The sequence below is a fragment of the Podarcis pityusensis genome (assembly GCF_964106645.2).
Source record: "Podarcis pityusensis genome assembly, chromosome: 5".
Taxonomy (NCBI): Eukaryota; Metazoa; Chordata; class Lepidosauria; order Squamata; family Lacertidae; genus Podarcis; species Podarcis pityusensis.
The window spans coordinates 74,027,107-74,050,353 of NC_138032.1; the positions used below are offsets into that span (position 1 = coordinate 74,027,107).

General features: G+C 42.5%; 2 protein-coding genes across 10 annotated transcripts in view; one reads left to right on the top strand and one right to left on the bottom strand.

Moving 5' to 3' along the window:
* RTKN2 (rhotekin 2) overlaps positions 1 to 23,247 on the top strand; it is a 71,638-nt gene that overhangs the window by 35,260 nt on the left and 13,131 nt on the right. For 2 of the 6 annotated variants that reach the window (XR_013986140.1, XR_013986142.1), the window contains exon 13: positions 2,621 to 2,774. Coding sequence is in view for 1 of the 6 variants with exons in the window: in XM_081004954.1 (XP_080861080.1) it covers positions 2,268 to 2,272 (5 nt within the window). In the remaining 5 variants the exon portion in view is untranslated. Of the gene's footprint in view, positions 1 to 644; positions 778 to 2,267; positions 2,578 to 2,620; positions 2,775 to 9,593; positions 9,679 to 23,247 lie in introns of those variants that run through there. The other 4 variants (XR_013986141.1, XR_013986143.1, XR_013986144.1 and 1 more) reach the window with 4 other exon arrangements.
* The window catches only part of ARID5B (AT-rich interaction domain 5B), a 182,154-nt gene continuing 169,655 nt past the window's right edge, over positions 10,749 to 23,247 (bottom strand). For all 4 annotated transcript variants that reach the window (XM_081004866.1, XM_081004865.1, XM_081004864.1 and 1 more), the window contains one exon: positions 10,749 to 18,449. In XM_081004866.1, the coding sequence (XP_080860992.1) occupies positions 16,308 to 18,449 (2,142 nt within the window). In that variant the 3' untranslated portion in view covers positions 10,749 to 16,307. The remainder of the gene's footprint in view (positions 18,450 to 23,247) is intronic.

Consider the following 23,247-nt stretch of genomic DNA (forward strand, 5'->3'; position numbering starts at 1 on the left):
GAAAATCCTGGCATACACACAGGAAATACATTTGCCACCTAACATGTGAGCGCTAGCTCAGTGAGCCAGGCAATTAGAACAGGCTCCTGAGCACTTCTTTGGGGGGTAGGGAGTTGTCAACAGTGAACTATGATTCTCCCTCCCCCCCCCCGTTAATTTTCTTGGACTCAAAGGGCAGAAACTGCTGTTTGCTGTATGAAATACTTCAAATGCCTCTGCTCTTTTAAAGCCAAACACAGACATAGTATATTTTTGCCCAATTATCATCAACGAACTGTAATAAACTGTTACAAGAAGCTTGGCAGATACTTCAATCTTGGGGAAACTTGATTGATTTATGAGTTTATGAAGAATGCTGAAGTATGATGGATTGATTTTTTTTTTAAAAAAAATAGTGCTCTGGAAGTCAGTGCAGATGAGTGATTTAATGAAAATCACATTGCGAGCAAAGTTGCGCCAGTTTGCTTCAAGGGATTATACTGAAACAAGATAGGATAATATCTTAATATAACCACTACCAAATGGACATAATTGAGATCTCCCATATGCGCAATATGCGCATGAAGATCTGTCTGCAAAACATCGCCATAAATTGCTTTTACTCCATGAAAAATAATCTTTGAACATTTTTTTTTTATATCAAGACAGCTATCAAAATGTTTATATACCTTCAAAACAAAAATAACCCTACCAATGAGGACACCATGTCTGCTTCTAAAAGCTGATATTTGCTATTGACCTGATGATAAAGCAAGATTCTGAAACTCTTGATTTAAGGTAGATCAAAGTTTAGTACTACTTGGCATAGGGTGTACTGAATGGAGGCCGTTGCTTTACACATTACCGTAGAAGGCAACAAGACTTCAAGATGCAGTAAAGTATGTGCCCACACTACATAAGCCAGAGAAACAGGCTGTGAGCAACTGTGTCCACTTGTGGTTTGGCTCCCCACAGTATCTTTTCATGGAGCACCTGTGGTGAAAGGCAACTAGCTACCTCACAGGCAAAATCAGACACACAGATTCCACGGTGTACTTCCTTCTGCTGGAGCCATTAAGCACCTTAAATCATAATCATGGGCTTTGATTTATTCTCTAAGGCTTTAGTTTCTGCCTGAGCCACCTACTTCAGAGCCAATCTCATGCATGTCTATTTGGAAGCAAACTCCATTGAATTCAATGAGGCTTACACTTACATAACTGTAATGGACCCTAGTTTCTATTTGATAGAATAAAATTTCCATATTCACTACCTTCATTAAAAACATACACGCCAAATTAGGAGTTTTATTTATTTTTATTTACTGCAATTTATTTAAGACTGTCCAGTAATATTCTTTAAAGCTGTGTTTATGTTATATTACCAGCTGGACCAAAGACTCACATGTATCTTTAGCAGTGCCCTGACCACTCGGAAGGTAACTACCCAGTCTATATAATCACCAGGGCTACAGAATTCCTTTGTATGGTGAAAGACTATGCATGCCAGGTCCTTGTAGCGTACATTACAGGAAGTTGTGGTGGAGGAGGGACATGTGGGCTTCTTCCTACATGAAGGGACTTCCTAGTCCTGTAGGAGCTGATCAGATGCAAGCCCAGCCACCCCAATTCCATGGTAGCACCTCCAGAAGGGAGGAAATCAATGGGACAATGGGAAATGTTTTGTGTGCTGCTCTTGTCCCCCAGTCAGATAAACTGATGAGGGCTTGCAATGGCAGGACTTATGTCTCTCAGCAGCACTAATATTGCAAGACCCAGGATTTAAAGGTCTCGCAAGATTTTGAAGCAAGATTTCTGGGACCTTATAAATGGCCTCACACATGGTAAGCCTCAATTGGGCTTCCACAAGTAAAGCATGATACCAATAGCATCTCCCTCCCTCCCCACCCCCATTTTATTGCCCTCTTTTATATGGCAATGTTCTGATCAATTCTCTGGCAATCTAATGAAGTTGTGGCTATTTTGCTCCAGCGCTGTGGCCTCATTTGTCATCTGTACAGTGTCTGTGTGTTATGTCTGGTTCAAACAGAATATGCAAATGATGTATGTTCTATGTTGTGGTGACCGTACTTTTGTTTTTCTCAAGCCCTTGGGATGACATAGAGTAAAAAAAATAATCAATAAACCTTGACTATCTTAACAGTACAAATGTAGGTTGCTTGTGCTCCTGTTTATCAGGTTAAGGCTAAGAGGAAGGATTTGAACCCAGTTCCGTTGTCTTCAGATATGTATTTGAACAGCATCCTTGGCCATCTGTGTTTCTTACAGGCTAATGAAAATCCCTGGGAGCTGTTGAATGCTATTCTTAGACAAAACCTCATTATCTGGATTTCTGTACCATTGAAAGCATACAGATCACCCTGGAGAAGCTAATGGATGTAAATAAATCCACACCAATTAAGATGGTAAAAGAAAGAGAGTAATATGAAAGATCTTGTGTTCTCAAATGTGCTCTGTAACTGAATAGGGTTTTTTCATATAGGCTACATTGTTAAAGGAGTAATGCCATAATATAGCTCCACTCTGCCATTGCAAAGGAAATCAAAAACAATATAGCACGAAATAAGGTGTAATGGACCTCTTCTGTTAACAAGGACCCAATACAATTATTTTTCCCACAGGCATCATTGCCAAGCCACACCTTTGTTCTCAATTGCTTCTACCTAGTTATGCATGTTATGGAGAAAATGGCTAGGAGAGAGGTTTTTCTTCCTGTCTCATAGACTAGAACCCAGGACCATCGAATACAGCTGAAGGTTGGAAGATTCAGGACAGGTAAGAGGAAGCACTTCTTCGTAACTAAACTATAGAATTAGTTCCTGCCAGATGTAGTGACAAACATCTAGTAGGATAGCTTTAAAAGAGAATTGGACTAATTCATGAACTAATTCTAGGCATCATAGCTGTGTTTTGCCTCCAGTGTCAGAGGCAGTATGCTGGGAATCACGTGGAGAGACGTGCTGTTGCATTTGGGCCCTGTTTGTGGGCTTCCCAAACCAACTGGTTGGCCAATGTGCAGAGCCGACCCACCCATGAGGTTGGGTGAAGCAGCCGCCTGAGGTGGCGGACAATGCAAGAGGCAACCTCTCCACTGGTGCTATGCCCATTCCACTGCTTCCGCTGCCACCAGAGAAGCAATCCAGGTAAGGGAGGTTTCGGCAGCAGTAGAGCAGCACAGCATTCTGCCACTTAGCTTTGCCCTGCTGGTCCCTCTGCGCCCCTAGGGGCAGAGGGAGACCAGCAGCAAAGCTCTCTGGAATGCCTCCCTCTTGCTGAGCTGGTGTTCCAGGCGCCCTTGCTCCACCACCTCCCAGTGGTGAGGTTGTATTTCCTTGAGGGAAAGGTACAAACCATCTCTGGTCAATGTGAGAACAGGATGCCCTTGATTGTTTTTGGCCTGATCCAGCAGTGATATTCTTATATTCTTATTACTTTAGGATACAACTCATAAGCAGTCGTGCGGGGGACTTATTTGGGACAGAAAATATCATATAAATATGAAAAATATTGCAGGTGACAGTCTGTGGAAGTCTGCTGGGGTAGAAGGTCTTTTGAAGTCTCTTTCTCATGGTCTTTGAAACCCAGAATTATAGCCCACTCCCTGCTTGCCTGGTCCCTGGCTCAGTCCAACTCTATGCCACAGGTACACATACGCGGGCAACCGTTTTCTGGGCAAATACATTGGTTTTATTTATAGGCAAAGCAGGCAAGAATTGGCACTCAATAAACAAAGAGCATCGGAAATGGGCATCGGGCAACAGCTTTTTCTTCCAGCCTTAGGAGCCTTCAGAACAGAGCTGCAGCCATGGGTATTATGTGTGTGTCTCTTTTGGTGAACTGAGTGGAAGACTATGAGCCACAGGAATTCAGCAATGCTTTATTTTTCCGTTGTAAGGTTGCTAAAGTGGTCAATATTGCTTTGTGGATTATGAGTGCTGTAATGCTTTGTGAATCTTATGAAACGACTTTCTTGTGGTTGTGCTGTTTAGCTTATACTTTTCATTGTTTTGTTAATAGTGTTTACAGTGTTTTATAGAAGGTTGTTGTTTTACTGGTGATTTGTAATTGTTTTACAGTGGTACCTCGGGTTAAGTACTTAATTCATTCTGGAGGTCTGTTCTTAACCTGAAACTGTTCTTAACCTGAAGCACCACTTTAGCTAATGGGGCCTCCCGCTGCTGCCGCGCCGCCGGAGCATGATTTCTGTTCTTATCCTGAAGCAAAGTTCTTAACCTGAAGCACTATTTCTGGGTTAGCAGAGTCGGTAACCTGAAGCGTATGTAACCCGAGGTACCACTGTACTGTTGATTCTATGCTTTGATACACCACAAGCAAGTACTAAGCCACTATTCTATCTGAGAAGCTATCACTGATTTTTAAGTAATGCATTGGAGTGAAGGTTAAGGGTGCAGTGCAACCCAAGACATATGTAATCTGATGTGAACCCCATTGACTTCAGTGGGGCTTCCTTTCTCCAGGGGAGTGGGTATATGATCCCAGCCCAAGTTCCATTGATCTCAGAGGGGAAAACCTAAGCACATGGGACTGGTTTTGTGCCTTATTTTGTGTGCTCATCCTGCTCCACAACGCCATCTTATATCACAGCAAAGTTTTCCTCTCCTTTCCCTACTTCCATGCTGTATATAAGAAGCAATTGCTCAGCTGCTTGGAATGATGGGCTGTGCATTTTTCAAAGGCATTACTTAACTCAGAAGAGGTACAGTTTAAGTATCTTTATGGGTATCTCATTTCTTATGAATTTTTCAATAGGAGATAAAATGAGGTAATGTGCAATGGAGAGAGGAAGCTGTGGGCTTTTTTGTAGTTGTTGTTACTTCTCCCTTTTCAAATGGTTTTGTTTTGTTTTTAAAAATCTGTCATTTGCAGGAAAAACACCATGTTTAATATACAAAATCTTGTGGCTTGAAAGAACCTTTTCTTCCCCTCTCAGACTATTTTGTTCTGCCTATGTAACCTGGGAATTTGGATAATTTCAACCTTGGTTAAAGCCCTTGTAGCTAACTAAAATGAAGCTTGTTAAGAGGTCAACAATGATAAAAGGGGGATAATGGTCACATGTTATTTACTAAACCGATTCCTGTGTACACATTACTGCTTGCTCTGGCTCCATTCTGCTCCCAGCACTGGTGCTTGAAGCCAAGGTACACATGCCGTTAGCCACAATCCATAGGTATCCTGTAGCTTCTGGAGACTCTTTCCTGTTTGATGGGCTTTCTTTCCCACATAGGAGCTTCCATCCAATTAGAAAATGGAAGCCATTGTTGAACCGGGGTGCATACATTTCAGGCAGCCAATACGCAAGTGCAGATGACAACTTCAGTCAACTGAAGTTTGGTGCAGGGAAACGAAGCGGTTAATGTGCATCAGGTGTTGACATCCCTGCCCCCCATCTGGTTCTACAACCACTTGATTTAGCCTGGCAAATAAAAGTGAGCCTTCCCTGTAGGATGCTTGGGTCATCTTCTGTACCAGGGTGGAGCTCCTCTTCACTCCAAATGTATCACAAGTGCATCAAATTGCCGTTTTGTGGTCAATATGGTGTCCATCCTTTTTTTTTGAAGCTTTGGTGGTACTTCATTCTTTCTGAAAGCTTTTGTTGTGCTGTTTGTTGCATGCTTCCTTTGTCTTACTGGAATATGAATGCTGAACATTCCACCCATACCTTGAGTTTTGAGTGTAGCACATAAAATGAATAGCCCTCAAGAGAGGAGTGACAGTAATACAGCTGCCTTTGTGAGATGGGCAAAAAGCACACTGTTCAACCAAGCACCACTTGACCAGTTTCTTACATTTCGTGGGAACTGTTCTAGCCATTGATATGGGACTGAGATGCATACTAAGAGGTTCATGGCTCTCTCCTCTGCTGCACACTTCTGTGTGTGTGGCTGGACCCGTTACTTTTCGATGTCAGCCCTGCCCATCTGCAGTGTGGGGGTGATGGGCTACGTTTACTAAATTGCTGTTACATATTTTCAGAATTGCTATGTTCCTGGATGGAGGACATTCTAAACTTTTATTTGGTAGCCTCCTTCCAATAGTTAGCATAATAACTGGGAAGGCAGAAAGTACTAGATTTCTTCTGTATATACCTCCAGGTGTGTGTGTATGCTTTCTAGATGGGGTGAAAACTCTCTTCATTTTAAGTTCTTACTGCACTTTTTAAAAACTCAGCTTGGATTAATTATCTGTACAGAGGAGAAGCAAATATATCTAGGGCATGGGTAGGCAAACTAAGGCCCAAGGGCCGGATCTGGCCCAATCGCCTTCTCAATCCGGCCCGCGGACAGTCCGGGAATCAGTGTGTTTTTACATGAGTAGAATGTATCCTTTTTCCAAAAATGCATCTCTGGGTTATTTGTGGGGCATAGGAATTTATTCATATTCCCCCCCCCCATATAGTCCAGCCCCCCACAAGGTCCGAGGGACAGTGGACCGGCCCCCTGCTGAAAAAGTTTGCGGACCCCTGATCTAGGGGTTATAGATGCAAAATGTTCCCGTTTCCTTCGGAGGTATTGCAGTGCTTTTAAATGTGTGTTTGTCCTTATGTTTATTTTTATGGTGGTAATAAGGCTGCCATGAATGCAAGGTTAAAACTTGCTCTAAAGAGAGAATGGTTTGTGCCAATCACCAACTCTCCCTTTGAACAAGCTTGTTTAAGACAGAGTTTGTCTCAAAACAGTTTTGCTTCTTCCTCTGCATTTTCTTGATTGAGATCTTCACAGCACTTAAGGAGCATTCACATGATTGATTGCAGTGGCTGAGCAACATAAATATCTACTTGAAATGTCATTGTGTCTTAATGCAATATCAGCCTTTGCAGGGTTGGGGAATAATCATTCCTTGCAACGCACACATTGTCAAATGGACGAATTAATTAAACTGGAATCACAATGTTCCAAGAAAATATATATATAAAAATACAAGCGTGTTAAGGAATTATAGTATAAAAATTACCTTGTTGTTTAATTGCTACATATATTGCTGCATTGAATGAGTTCAGTGAGGTCTCCTCCTAGGGACCATATATCAGATCTGCTGTTTTGAGTAGTCCTCAGTCTATTGTGAAAAATATTTGTATTTCTAGCAATATCATTCACATTTGGGGGGGTCACTTTAGTTTTATTTAGGTTTGTTATACATCCCTGAGATATGACTAAAGTATTGAGGGGCACGTTATGGTTTAAAGAAATGCAGACTATTGCTTAAGCAAAAATAAATAAATTGGGAGACAGATTTCGCTTGAGCTGTACAGTGCAGTCGTGAAGAGTGAGACTATGAGTGTGACCTAGGAAGTCTGCACCAGTTCCTGGTTTGGTGAGGCCTGGGGCCAAGAAGCTGTTGGGGGGGGGACACCTCCTTCTCTGGGGTGCTTGACTCCAAACACACACACAGCACAGCACAATTACTTCCTTCTCCTTTGCAGGTCTTGAAGCCTATTTCAGGCAACTTTTTCTTTAAAAGATACCGAGATCCTACTGCTATTATTAGCTGTGTTTGAGAGGTGTGTGTGTTTTTTTAAGGGTTAGCTAGTTTTAAATATTTTAGCACATGATTCCTTGAGTATAAGTAGAGCTTCCCATGTAAGCTGATATTTGCTAGTAAAAGCCTGTCAAGATTTATGGTCCAACAGTAAGTCTGAAATGTTATCTGTCAGTTTGTAGCTGTTGGTTTTTTGTTTTTTTATTTTGGCTGGTTCCCTCAAAGAAATAGGGCACAGCAGCTGGACAAAGACTGGGCTCTTCCTGGGTTCAGCGTTTATGCTCCAACCATCTCCCTTATGCAGTCAGTCAATAACTGCGCTGGCCAACTTTCTATTTTCTATCAATAAACATCACGGTGCACAAAGAGCTCGATCCTATGATATCTTCTCTGAATAATAAAAGTGTCTTTTCCTAATGGCAGCCATCAGCCCCGGGGCTTGTCGGAGAGCATCTCCAAATCCTGCAACAAAAGCATTTGCTGGAATGTGAAATCCCTACAGAGGGCAGATGCTGTAAGGCGTTTTCCTTTTTTTAAAAAAAAGGCACAGAAATTTTTACATTAGTTCCTAATCTGTGCAGCAAAGGAAGCTTTCTCTCTCTCTCAAGCAAAACTGCAATTGTAGCAGTTTCTGTTTATAGACGGTTTTGATTCTCCATTTGGGAATTACTGGACAACAGAGAAAGAGAGATTTGGCTGCTGTGCAGTCATTAGGAGCTGCTGTTCCTTGAACAGACTTCCACTTATTCATCACATTTGGCACTGCACTGCTAAAATAACCCTGACCAGGAGTCTCATCTTCAAATTAGGGCATGGGCGGTGGAGGAAGGGGATGCATGCTGAATGGGCTGGCTAGGACAGGAGGAGAGCAGCCACGGAGAGACACAGCAGCCATCCCCCCCCCCCCCCACTTCCGAATTGGCCTTTGGTCTGATCCAGCAGAGCTACTCGTGTGTTCCTAAAAAGTAAGCAACAAAACAAAAGGGGATGGGGATGCAGCCAGGCTCTTGCTTCTGCAATGGAACATAATGAGTGCCTGTCCCTGAGCTGCAAAAACATACCGTACTCTGCATTTAATGCCCCCCCCCCCAATCCTGGGAACTGTAGCTCTGTGAGCGGTAAACAGTAGTTTACTCCTCACAGAGCTACAATTCCCAAACAACACCGCCTGTTTCTTTTCACAGAATGATTCGGTATTTTAAATACCAGCCCCCTCCTCCCCTTGTTAAAAAGCTTTTAAAATAATGTTTTGTGGACAAATGAATGTTTTAAAACATAGGTGTGCAATAATGCAGCGGTTGCTTTTTAAGCACATGCATGCCGTCTCTTCTGTCTTTAATGGTGAAGCAGGCCAGCTCTTGCCCATTCAGAAATCTCTGAAGGGCTGGCTGTGGGCCAGCTCCAGATGTGAGCGAAACAAATTGTGTGCACCAACGGGTGGCTCTGGGTACAGGGATGTGCATCCAGTCATCTCAATGAGGCCTGAATGAGCATTGTGAGATGGGCTGGGGAATGTGCCCACAGCTGTGCAGTGGCATCCAGATGGGCTGCTTGTGCACATGGACTGAGGCGTTCTTTACATTTTAAAACGTGTCTGGGGAACCAAACATTCTGAAAAGGATTACAGGTTTCACAAAAGAAGTAGTAAAAGTCTTTCTCCAAAAGCTGTCTGGTTGGCTGGTGTTTTTGTTGGTCACCGGGCAAAAAATGTGCATGATGCCATCTTGTGGCCAAATGTTTCCACTTTTTATGCACCAGAATAGCCACAATCCAGCAACGATTCAGCCTAATCTGCAGCATAGTGTTGTTTTGAAGATGATAAAAAAGAAGAAGAAAAGATTGGTGCAGGAGGAAAGGGAAGTAGATCCATATGCACCTTGGCAGAAAGGTAGGGCATCAAATGTAGTGAATAAAAAAAAATATGGCAAATAATTTGGGGGCCCATTGATGTGACCAGACTGCATGGCCCAAAATCATTAGATGGTTTAATCTTACTGCAGTACTGAGTTTATTAATATGAAAGGCCTAGGAAAACAGTAATTCTGTAACTACTTAAATTTTGCTGATCACCTTTGAAATGATGATGTTTTTTAGGATGCATATTCTGACATTGTTTTGGGCATGGCTTGCTGTTGAAGAGTAGCAAATACCTTGAAACCCATGTTGTGGCCTAATCGAGGTGAGATTCCACTGCGTTTTTTCTTGAGAATAAGTTATTGATACTGTAATGGCAGGTTTTTTTTGCTTTGTTTTTAACAATAATGTGCTTAATAATTATTTTTGTTAAGCCCTGCAATTGAGACAATGAAGATTTGATTTGGGGTTGTTATCTGACAGCGTTCTGTCAGGCTGGTCAATATTTTGTGTGTGTAGCACACTGATTGACTCATGATGTGAGATAATGTTCTCTTTTATCTCAGCCTTACTGGTCCTTGGTAAATCCAGGTTACTCAAGCGTCAGTTTGACTGCCTGTACATACTTGTGTAAGATTTACCATGTTATTTCAGAGCCTTTGATGGAAGGCATTGCGTAAGAACAAAGCCTCGTTTGTTTCTTAAAAGACTAGATCCACACTCACATGGTGCTGCGTAGCAGACAGGGAATCCTGCCATTTGTCTTTGGGAATGCTCTGAGGATTCCCTTGTACCCAGTAAAGGGTATGACCCGCATTACAGCTTACATGTAGCTCTTTGTAAACTTAGCCAGCTGAGCTTTAAAACAAATTAGATCCCCCCTTCCATTATTAAAGGAGGATCATTCTAATGCCTCTGAAAGCATGAAAATCTCTTCTTCAACCTGAAGTTATCAATGGAGGTCAACTTCTTATCCGTTGACTTCCATCAAAGAATACCAAGTACAGTATCTCCCCACAACTGTCAACACCAGAATAAGTTATGCAAAGTAATTCTATGGAACCTATGGATTACGCAAATATGTGTGAACTGTGTTGCAGAATGTTTACAGGTTGCAGAATTTCACTTTTCTAGTCATAAAATTGAAGCTATCTTTGGGCTAGAGGTTTTATCGTTCGTTTTCAATGCACACAGATCTCTCCAGCCCCATTCCTCCATCTATGAAGATGACTATATGTAAACAAACGTCTCTCTCCCGATAAACTGCGACCTTGCCTTTCTTTCATCTGACTCTCGGCATGGGGACCGAGCTGTCCCCATTGTGCCGCTGCTGAGAGGTTAAAAGGGTTGGATACAGCAATCCCTTGGGTGATAAAAAAACTGTTTACAAATGTATTAAACATAAAAGGAAACAGATAGTAACATTTTTTATTAAATATTACAGTGGATCAAAAAGTACAAAATATCTTTGCTTGCTATGTGATTGGGAAACTATTGGCACATAATACAGTATCAAAAGCATTAATACATACAATTTGGAAAACATACAAAAATTGAGTGTTTATAGTTGGCTCAGCTTTTTTTTCTTTCTTTCTGGTAGTGTTTAAACTTATTTAATTTGAAAGGTTACTCAGTAACCCTTTTATTCTTTTAAAAAATGGGAAAACTATATAATATTACTGGGCCATTTTTTTTCTATATACAAATAATCACCTTACAGAGCATATAAGCTACAATAACTTGAATCACAAGAATGTATACACTATTTACAACAAAAGAACGCTCAAAACAAAGTATAAACAGCTAGTAGATTATGCTGCCTTTGTTAGACCATATTTAAAACTATGGGAGGGGAGGAATACATGTAAAATATCAAATACATTTACAGCTAACACCGGTTAAGTGCTCAATAATGATAGTTTCAATACTGCAGACCTCATTATCAGTGAAATATTTTCCCACTATAAGCATTACGAATTGTGAAATGGGGCCAGGCTTGACTACGCTCCTTGCTGTACAATCGGATCACATGGAATAACGAGTGAGTAGAAGCCAACCTCTCCCTTTAAAGGCACACACCACACAACCTATTTCTGTGGCCATCTACTGGCTTCTGTGAGCCACACAACAGAATAGGACAGAGCTGGAACATATGGGGACTAGTCAAGAAAACAGTGAGACAGAAGTGACTTTGGCTCTGTTTAACTCTTGCACGGCTGCTGCCTCTCTGGTTGCTCCTGTGCCACCCCCAGTTAGGGCTGCTTACACAATTAGGCATCACCCGAGAGACATTTCCCTGAGTGGCGGAGGAACAACTACACTATCACACCATTCCAGCTAACGTGTAAAATGGGGCCAAAATTACTCTCAGCTTTTCTTGATGCAGAAGTTACCTGGAGTGGATTAACCATGGAAACAGTAACAATCCCATTACTCCAGGTACTATATTAAACAGGGCTCAAGTCACAGGTTTCATTGGCTTGCGGCCTGCGTGCTTAAGGATTCATGGAGCAGTTCAATAAGCCAGGAACACTTCTTAGCTTTATGTTGGGCTTCAGATGGAATTGGGAAACTCTTCTGATTACTAAAGTGAGAATCCAGTTGCAAAAGGCCTCACCCAACACAAACCCCTCCCCATGTCAATGGCTTCTAAAAAGACAGTTCTATCAAGGGGAGGGAAAGGTTTTCTTTGTCTTTAATCTCATCAACCTTCAGAATCTTTAATGAATCCTGAACAGAGTGAGTTGGAATTGCAACATTTCTTGGGACCAACTCATGGTAAATAGATTTATCACTCTGTTGCCAATTAAACTGTTTTCTTTACCAATCTACCAATAACAAAAAAAACTTGTGCAATTTCATTCAGTAAGGCCCCTTGAACTCAAACAAAGCAAACAAAGCCCCATTTAAGTCACAGAAAGTAGTCTTCTGCCAGTGGAAAATGCAATACTTAATAGAAATCATGGATTTTTTAAAAGCATTCTTAGGCACCCCACCCCACCAATGGTATGAGCTATGTCCTCATTGCTCTTCATTTACCCTCATCTTGGCCAATGCATCATGAGCTTTCTAAAAATAAGCCAATCTTCCTATTGAAAAAAGCAAGAGGAACACACACAAAAAGGGGGGGGGGGGAATCAATTAACCCTGCACTGTGATCTGTCCGAACAACTTTCAAAACGATGCATGAAACTGAAATTGGAGACTTACAAAATAAGCACACGAGGTTAAGATTTAACAGTATGGTTATCAAATCAAACTTTCAAAAATGAGTCATCCTAGGGTTGTGGGATTTGGAATAAATGGACAGTCAAGTACCCTCATATGCACGCATAGCTCCTGTGCAGGAGGGCAGCCCCATTCCTTTCAAGAGGGTGGGGAGCTAAGTATGTGCCAGAGGATTTGTGCACAGTGCGACCCTCTCTACTGGAGGGAAAGGGGTAGGATAGGGGCGTACCACTGTAAGCAATGTGGAGCTACCTCTGCATGCAGTAAATGACTTGCTAAGGGTGTGCTGTTCCAAAACGAGGGACAATCCTTTTAAAACAAGGGACATCCCTTACTGTAAGGGGGATCAGGCAACCCTACATGCAGATTATCCCAAACAAATCAGAGATGCATTACATCCTGGATTACCAAACCAGGCACATAATTCTAACAGTCATTGCAGGCTTATACAACCCTGCCAACTTCCCTTCCCCCTCCCCACCTTGATTATTATATTAGTCAGGTTTAGTGCAATTTTTTTGTATACTAATAATGCCCTCTATGGCATCTGATCAACTTAGAATGTGATTGTTGTTGTTTTTTTAATGCTCCGAGCACAGCAGGAAAAAGAAAAGCAAAAGTCGGCGTTGGCACATTTATCTTCTAAAGTCTACTAGCCTGCTTATGCATCATCAGTTCATATAATTTTACCACAAGAACATAAAAGCGTTAAATTGAAGATAACATCGATCTTTAACAGTAGATGTCTATTATTTTGTTGTTTTTTTCCACCACTGTATATTAAATAGGTTACATTATATATTGCAGTTGGCTTCATATCACAGGAAATTTCAATATAGGATGTTTGGCATGCATGCACGATGTTGCTTAAGTAGTTTCCACTAGTTTCCAGTAGTTTTGATTATTACTGTATTTGAATTGCAATCTGGGATGGGTTCAGCTCACAACCGATTTTCACATTGTAAAACGCCTCAAAAAGTTCAGCCTCTCTGGGTGGCTGTCCATACTTCCAGACCCAGCACAGAAAGGTTCCTCCAAATAAATCCACATCGTTGTAGGTTGATTTTCCCCATGGAAAAAACCCAAACCCACCAGCTTCACTTACGGACTTGTCACTCTTCAAATTATACCTTGTGACTGGGGTGTGGGGCTGCATTTTAGCCTCATGGGGAGGACCTGCCCCACCACCAACTCAAGCTGATCGCTGTTGAGCCAAGTGCTCAGTGGGCTGCCATGGCCACGCTGTGTGGCCAGCGATGATGGCAGAGAGGTATGGGGCAGCCTCAACATATTGGGCTGCCTTTGATGCTTCCTGAATGGGAGGTGGAAACTCAGCAAATCCATGAGAGACACTGGAACCAAAACGAGTGGAAGCTGGCATTGTTTCTTTGATTTGAGCAAAGCCAGCTTCACGGCAGCACCTGACATTTCCTCCCTCTCTGGTGGGAAACATCACTTGTGCTGGTACACGGTGTCAGAGAGGAATATGAGATGGGGGCAGAGGACACGGTCCTGGGGGCTTCCTACCTTAGCATCAGCTTTCAAGTGTTCTGATTACACACATTGGGTGCTTGCTTTCTACACCAAGGTTCTGTCCCTGCGTGAACAGCAATGGAAGCTTCAGCAAAGGCCTCCTAGAAAGCCCTCAGCTGCTCAAAGCTGCTGACAAAGGGCTCTTCGGACACCTTTCCCTCCCAAGAGGAACAGCAATACAGGCTGAATGAAACCTTCCCTTTTGCACCTCAGGTGCTCATGCACAAGCCAAGGCCAAAGCAAATGAGAGTGAGCAGCCAGCTGCAGTCTATAAGGGTAGGACTCATACTCTTGCTGTTCCCATGGGTGTGTAAGGGGTGTGTGCATGCACTAAAAGGGCCCTTGAGTGCTCCTCTAAAGCCTCCAAGCTTGCACAGTAGCAAGTCAGTGGGTGGAGCCATGCCTGCCAGCTCTTTGAGCCTTTCCTCACATCAAAATATACCCCCTTTTATACTTCAGCTGCTGCCATTTGTGCTGCAGTCCTGACCCTGCAATGATCTGAGCACCCTAGCCCATTCCAGCAAAATATCTCAAGGCAATTTTTAGCTTTCAGCAGGAAGACTCTCAGGAGAGTCAACAGGGTACTCTGGCTCAGGCTTCAGAAATGCCACTGGCATGGAACTTTTGTTCAATAGGACCAGAGAGTCAAAGTCAAGTAAAACCGGGCTTAAGTGGTTTGTAGATTAAGCTGCCATTTTTGTTTTGAGTCCAAGCCACATGGTCAGAATACTTTGCTGGAAGAAGGTGAGATGTTCAGCACTTTGTAGGAGGACTCCACCAAGCAAGAGTTCAACCAGTTCATAGCCCAAAGGTGACCCTCAAAAGACTGACTTCCAGATTTGGAACGGCTTCTTGCTATTATCTTTCTCACAACGTTTATACGTTCTCACCCATCTCACTTCAGCAGCACAGAATCCAGACCCTCTTTAACTAAAATGCTTCACCTTCTTTCTCTCCTCACGGCTGAAATTCTTGAAATAGTTTAACAGCCCACAATAAAGGTTCTTTAGAACTCCAATGTTATTGAGTAACTTGTTGCCAGCACAGTCTCCTAAGCATGTTTCCTTTCTGGTATGCAGGACAGTTTCACAGCCTAGATAAGGTTAAGTACAATTCTTAACAAATTCACAGACCATGATACAGGAAAACCAGATCCCAGTGGCCAGTAAAACAGCAAAGTATGAACAATTAGAGAACCATTTTGATGGGTGAGGGGAACGCTCAGCACCTTTGAAGGATCTAGTTGCTTGAGAAGGAACTGATGTTTGGACTCAGCTGCAATTGTGTGATCTACAGTATGCTTCTCTCTCCACTGGAAAGGTTCATTGAAAATGGATGCTTTTGTTTTGTAAACAATGACATTACCACCCAAAAAGCTGCTCTAAAAACATAAGCAGAAAGGGGGAAAGGAAGGGGGAAAATATAAACACATTAAAAAAAGAAGCCCTCAATAACCAGCGCCTTTTTTTCTTTTACCAAAAAGAGGTTGCAAATGAAAAGAGACTGTTCTTTTAAATTAAACAGAGCACAGGATAAGTTGAAAATAACTTGCATAAATTATACAAATGAACTTGACGCTGGAGATTCTTTTGTTTTGTTTCTGAAGCAGATATGTAAAGTCTAATTGGACAGTGTTTACTTTTCCTGTTTTGATAAGGTTAAGATGAAATGCTATGAAGTTTCTGCTATACATTGCATTGATTTGAAATCTGAAAAGTCAGAAAACAAAATGGTACCCAAAGAAGCAATATCCGTAGATCATTTGCTTGTTCCACTTTCTCTCTCATCAGACCTGCCTCTTTTTCTATTTGAAATGCTCCAAAACCCACTCTTTTTTAGGGGGGGGGACAAACAAACAAACACCTTTTTTCTCCTCCAGGATAAGGGAGGTGGAGCCTAATGTTCCCCCTGCTCTTCTCTGACACTTGTTTTCCGCATGATAGATACTTTTGCGAACCTTCTTTGCAATGTGAAATGACCACGGAGGAATAGATGCAGGAGCCCAAAGTAAAAAAACAAAGCCCAGGCGAATCGACTGTCTTGCTTGACCCTCGATCAACTCTGAAGCCTTCAGCAATGAGGGACAAAACTGCGTATTGGTTAACACAAATAATCGGCTTTTTGTTTAAATTTTGCAAGACATCACAGGCTAAAAGGAATGTAGTTGTTTGTTGTTGTTTTCCAAGGGAGGATTTACAGTTTTGTGCTCGGATGTACAGAAGACAACTGAGAAGGCGGGAAAGCAGCCTGAGGATTGATAGCAGCCAAAGGATAAATGTTGTTGTGCAAAAGGTCGCCATATGAACTTCCTACAGGTGTGGCTGCAGCTAAGTGCCTGTAAAGCTGCTGTGAGTTTCCAGGGGACGTAAGGAACTGTCTTTGCACCATGAACGAGTGGAGAGCCAAAGGCTGCATTAGCGGAGAAAGCACTGCCTGATTTTTCAAGTATTGTAGAGGATGAGAATACCCAGCTGGGATGCGGTTGCTCAGGCTGCTGCACAATGTCCCTGGGTACAAGCCTGTGAAGATGGGGCTGGAGAGGGGAAACTTGTGGCCCTCCAGCATGCCGCCGGGAGGGAGGACGTGTGCTGATTTGCTGCCCTCGGCCTCTTGCTCGAGACCCTTGTCTTTTGCAGGGGCTTCCTTTGGTAAGCGCAGGGGCGAGACGGCTCGGATCTTCTTTTCCGAAATGGCTTTGTCCAAATCCTCCAGGCTGCGCTTCAGAGGCCGAGCTGCCCCAATGGTTTGAGCATTGGTTTTGTGGCTTAGGATGGGGTGGACCATGCCCTCCATCTTCCTTGGGGTCTGCTGTTTGTTGGTCCTGAGAAGAGGCTCGCCGTGCTTCTTGGGGGCCGACACCGTCATTGGAGAAACACGACAAGCTTTGGGGTTGCAGTCTATGCTCAGAGGCTGGCCGCTCAAGGCTTGGAACTGGGATATGCTTTTGCTCTCCACCGAAGCATGCAAGAGGGAAGATGACCCCAGAGCTTTTGCAGTCTGTTTGGGAGTACTTTTAGGAAGACTCAGATCTGTTGGCTGATCATCAGAAGAGGCTTCCATGGGGCTCTTTTTCTCCGGCTGATGTAGAGGCGGGTGATAGCTTAAGCTTCGCTTGTCTTGGTGCTTGTGTTGAGGGAACATGGAAAGGGCTTCCGTATCCCTATACATGTCTCGGTGGAGGTACTTTGACGTCTGTTCATTATTAAGGTGGTGTTCGGTGTGCCTGTAAAGGCTGTGCAGGTGAGGAGATGAGTAAAAGTCTGCCAAGAAAGCAGGCATGTGGGAGTGGTGCAGCGCCCTTTTTTCATTCATTCTATCTTTCATGTCCTGGATTTCCGACTTTAGTGCATAGGATTCGGCCAGAGCACTCAGGTGTTGTTTGGTGAAATCGCAACATTCAGAATCAGTTTTCTTGAGTAGCAGTTCGTGCCTGTAGGTTTCACTAGCAGACTTCCTCTCGTCCGAATTCTTGGGTTTGAAACTCTGTACGTGTTGGATCACAGATGGCCTGCTGAGTGCCGCAGCATCCATCCCAGAGGCATGGGAAGCCTGTGGCATGCTTGACAACAGGTCCTCTTTGCTGCTTAATTTCTTCTTGCTGATCAAAGGTGGTGGTGAGCCGTAAGGGTAGCTGCAGGAGAGGGTTGCCCCACTGACTTGTGACAAGAGCTTCTTCTTTGCCAGAGGTGACATGATGCCCGGGTTGCCTTTGGAGTAGAGCAGTGGTGTGCAGCTGAAACCAGGCTCACCATTAAGGGAACTCGGCACTTCTTTCTCTTTGAACATGTCAAAATTTTGTACTACAAGGACTTTGGGACTCTGTTTCAGTGCATTGTGTATGTCCTCATTTCCTAACTGATCCACTTTAACCGTGCAGTTGGCAATGTAGTCCGCCATCTCTGGGAGTTTATCGTCTTCCATCTCACTTTGACTTGGAAGTGGGAGCTGGATAGTGGGAAAGTTATTAAATGGAATTTCTTGGGCACTACTTTCTAGGTCGTCTGTGAGACAGTGAACTCTTTGTTCCTGCTTTGGCTCATCTGGGTCCTCTGACAGACTGGGGATTTTCCCGACTGTGGAATTCAAGACCTCATCTTCTTCTGGGGACACCAAAGCACTTGAGACAGAATCTTTGCATGACACCTCCTCCTTGACTTCCTCACTGTTTGAGCTGACCTCTTCAAAGTCTGTCTTTTCCAATGATGGCATCCCTGTTACATCTAGTGGAGAAACCTGGGACTCTTCCACAGGCAGCTTCATCTCCTCTGCGACAGTTAGCTCAGATGAGCTTTTCTGGTCTGGACATTCTTGAACTTTCTCTTGTTCCGATGATGCCTAATAAAACATTTTAATGGAGAAGTGTAAGAAAGCACTGTAGCATGAAAGGCATGAAATTCTCAACCAAGACATAGTGGCATCTCTCGGAAACAAACTTGTCCATCATGTTGAGCACCAAACGCTTTAATAGCCACTATCACATTTCAACACAGACATCTACCCTGGCAGTATTGTAAACATTAAAGTATAATTACAAATGTCTTAATAAGTCATAGGTGATTCTTTGTTTTATTTTGTTACCAGGCAGCATAAAATAGGCTCCATTGATATGCTGACCAGGCAGCGTTTATGCTGAGGCCATTTTTTAGTTAAGAGGATCACCGCTGTGTTGACAATAGCATTTAGAAAGATCTAAGATTGTTTTCTATATTTAAAACACGTACTCCCAAGCATGCTTGACTTGACTTTTATTTATTATTTATTAAAAAGTATTTCTAAGCTACTTAGGATTTAAAAATGGTGCATGCACAAAGTATAAACCAACATGAACACTGTAAAACAACATCATAAAAACAGAGATAACAAATGGATCTCTCTTATTTTAGACCTGATCTCTTGGCACTACTAAAACCAGTGCTTACCAAAATGAATCCCCCCCCCCTTATTAAAATATATAAAATGAAGTCTGTGGGTGGGCGGGAAGCAAAGCTTCACTGACGCGTTCTGAAACAATTGGCGTTGCGGCTCATTCGGGCTTCTCTTATTTAGAGATTAGAATAAAGTTGTCAACATGCAGCAAGAGCATTTTTGCCCTCTTCCAGATATAGCTTTCCTGAGTTATAGCCAATGAGGCTCCATCTCTTTATGCTCCTTCATTAATAAAGCTTGTGCACTCAATTCTCCCTATTCATTCCATTATGTAGACGAATGAACTGTGACCTTGAAGGTCATTAGAGTGCTCCATCTGTGATACAGCTGACTGACAACCCTTTTCAAAATTACTGTCATTCTCTTGCGGCATGCCTCTTAGTAGAAGGCAGTCATAAAGCAGCGACGTTGTCTGAGCTCTTCTATTATTATTGTTAACACCCCCCACCCGCTTCTCTCTTTCTCAGCTGTAAAGAGGAGGCATTGGGAAAGTTATTATCTAAATGCTGCATTAGAGGGCGTCATGTGAGAGATGGATGCAAGGCAGCCAATGCATCACAATCTTCTCCAAGATTTACGTCTTTGCAGCTGCTTTTAAATTTTCCTATGTGTTGGGTTTTTCTATTTCCTATTAGTTAAAGTGTCCGTTACTCATTGTGACTGCTTCCATAATTTTTTCCGCAAAGAAACTCAAAGTAAAAGATGCCTTTTGCAGTCCAAATATCATCATTAGCCCTTTTGCGAAAATTCTAACATTGGCCTCCAGAGCTTATACAATTACAGGAAAATACCAGACAGATGAGCAAAGCAGACGGAGAAAAACTGATAGTTAATAACTGGATCTCTCTCTCTCTCTCTCTCTCTCTCTCTCTCTCTCTCTCTTTTCCCCCTGGTTGGGCAACACTTTGATAGGAGCTTGCAGTTGTGCTAGAGCAGCATGTACGAGAGGAATAATAATATTTCATCTTGTACTCAGTTACAGCCATCATAACAAAACAGAGTCAAATGTAATGCTAAACTAAACTAACCAATTAACAGCGTGCTCACACAAACAGTTATGAGTCATTACAAGATAGCTTTCTCCCTCATTGTTCACACTGAAAAACATTTCTTGAAAAATATTTGAAAGTGCATATTTCTCAGGATGTGTCAAGTTAAAAATCTTACCACTTGGAGTACTTTTACAGGATTATTTTAAATGGGAACTATTCACATATTTGCAGAAACATGAAGCCTGAAGGCAGATCATAATCAAGAGAGATGTATGGTTATTATTTCAACATGCACACTGGGTTCTTTTGACTGTTTTCAGCCTAATAAAAACTTCACGCACAGCACTGAAAACTGATTTCAAAACCCAGGGCAGTTAAGCTGGGTAAGTCACCATTTCATAGACTGATGGGCCGGGGCATGACATTTTGGGTTACTTGAAATGACTGGTGGCCACTGTGGATGGGGGCTCAGCTGACATTTGCCACCTCTGAAAACCATCTGAGGAGGGTGTTGTAGGGAAGCTGCTGCATGGCTGGTGAGAGGCCTTTCAGCCAGTCCACAACCTGGTTGGTTACTGGTGCCTGGCCTGGGATTGCCGCCTGCTAAGTTTTAAAACAGCCTTAGCGAATCAGGCTTTCACAAGACACAAAAGCTATTACTACATACAGGTAGCCCAGCTTCCTGGTAAACTGGTATGCTGAAGCTGGTTAGATAGGGCAGAGCTGCAGGATGTTGGATGTATGCATCACAAATTCACACAAACACACACATATGGTAGGACTGCAATGATCAGCCAATAGCTTAGATCAGGCATGTCCAGTTCCCAAGAGACTGTGATCTACTCCCAGTATAAAAAAACTGGCAGTGATCTACCCATTGTCATTGGAGGGAGGAGGAACGTGCGTGGGGTGGATGGATTGCCCAGAGTTGTTGATCTTTTGGGGGGAGGATTGCACAGAGTTTTTTAGCTTTTCCCTGTAACTTTTTGTGCACAATAAGGATCCCGCGATCTACTAGGATCAGCCAGGGATCTACCAGTAGATCGTAATCTACTGGTTGGACACCCCTGGCTTAAACGAAGTGGCCAAAAATGTGTCCCTGGCTAATCAGGAAAGGCAGTTTTTATCACGCTAATAATTAATCAATTGAATTTTCATAAATTTGTTATGTTTCTGAAGAAACATAGAATACTCTTCTTCTCCTTAGATGATACATGCATGTTTGTATGCAGCAGGGCATCATCTTATAAGAGAATGCAGGGCTTTTCAGTCCCCAGAAAGTCCAAAATGGCCAAGATGGGGGAGGGAACCTGCATTTGAAGTGGGGGGAAAGGTGTGATTCCACATTTGCCCCAGTGTGGGCAAGTCCTAAGTCCCCCTGAAAGCAATAAGTGGATTGTGACTAACATAAATCTCAGGGATTGCCATGAGATTGCTTGCACTTAATTTGTGTGGGTTATGTGCCCACTCTCTTTAATAACTTTCCATATTACCCCAACCAACATTAGCTACGAAAGACCTGCAAATGCCACTACTCCCCTCTCTCTGGCTTACAAATTAGTCGGCTTACCAGCCCCCTGCCCCAAATCCCAAAATAATATTGCACCCCACCACCCCACAAACAAATATTTCTTATTTAAAAGATTTACACCCGCTTTTCCCCACCACAAAGGAGTCGCTCTAAACAGCTTACAAATAAACTGCAAACATAAACACAGCAATGATCCAATTCAGTTCCCCAACCTAAGAGGCACAACAAAAGCGGAATAGTTTTTACATGGTGCTTTCATATGTGAGGGAAAGAGGAATTATATTTTTCAAACTTATGAAAAATGATTTGCTTAAAAGCCTTCTGAGGTCCCTCATACATTTGTGAGAATTTGATATCAAGAACATCCAACATTACTGACTGACGGGAGAAAAGAATTACACTGCTATGTTCTTGCAGTCTGAAGCCCACATAATTGCATTTTGTGTTGTGCACTTTCTACTCTCCATCTGAGAACTTGACCTGCGACTCACATAAAAAATAACTGCAGTTTAAGTCGCAGGAAATTTGAGATACTAAACAACAAAAGCAAGGAAGTTCAAAGTTTAGATTGACACTCCATCGCTGGCTTGTTACGTTGTGCTTAGCTTCTATTGCAGCACATATGGTATGTAACATAACTCGCTGATCCAAACTCCCTGCAATAAATAACAAGGCACAAAGGGATGAACAAGGAATGGAATGCTAGACTTAACTTGTATTTCCTTGCTTTTGGCAATTTCTGTTGCAATCTAGCAGTTGCTTAAACAGAGACTGCATGCCCTCTTTTATGTATATTTTAATAAAGATTGTGCCTTTTCAAAATATGTCTCAGTTTACAATTAATTTCTTTTTAAAGGAGCAGGGGTGGGTGAGGGAAATGCTCCAAAGAAGCTATTGCAAAGACTGTGGTTGTATTAAAAATATATTCTAACCCAGGCTTTGGAGGTCAAGTCCATGGAAATAACAGAAAAGGAGAACCAATATTAAAGACGCTAAAGAGTTTTGGCCCAAACAGGCCTTCCAAAGTGGCTTTTCTACAAAAAAAAAAAATGAACAATTGACATTATCACCTTCCTTAAAGAAAACTCTAAACAATTTTTATTTTGCCATGTGATTGGTTATGGTAGAAATATCCCTGAGTAAGGCCTATTTGGGCCAAGATACACCGGACAATAATAAAAAGTGCATTACTCTCAAGCGTCTTTGAGCCTGGTTCTCCTCTTGTCATTTCCATTGGATACTTCCTGGTTCTTCTGTGTGGAAGGCATGGGAGGCTATAAGACTTTACCAGCCACACGGCGCACCCCCCCCCCACAACCGCCCATGTACCACATGTACTGACGACCTTTCCAGAGGTGGCATCTCTGTCATCGCTTCCATGCCCTCCACAATCACACAAGTCAAATCACCATCAGTTATACTTCAGTCCTTCTGAGTAAACTAAGGACCTTTCCCGCTACATTATTCTTAATGTTAAGATGTTTGAAATGAACAAAGTACCGTATTTTTCGCTCTATAACACGCACCAGTCCATAACACGCACATAGTTTTTAGAGGAGGAAAACAAGAAAAAAAATATTCTAAACGAAATAGTGGATATATGATTTTTGTGGTTAATTCTGTGGCCACAGACATGTGATCTGACAATGAGTTTGGAGTAGCCCAATGCAAAAATCCTGAGGAT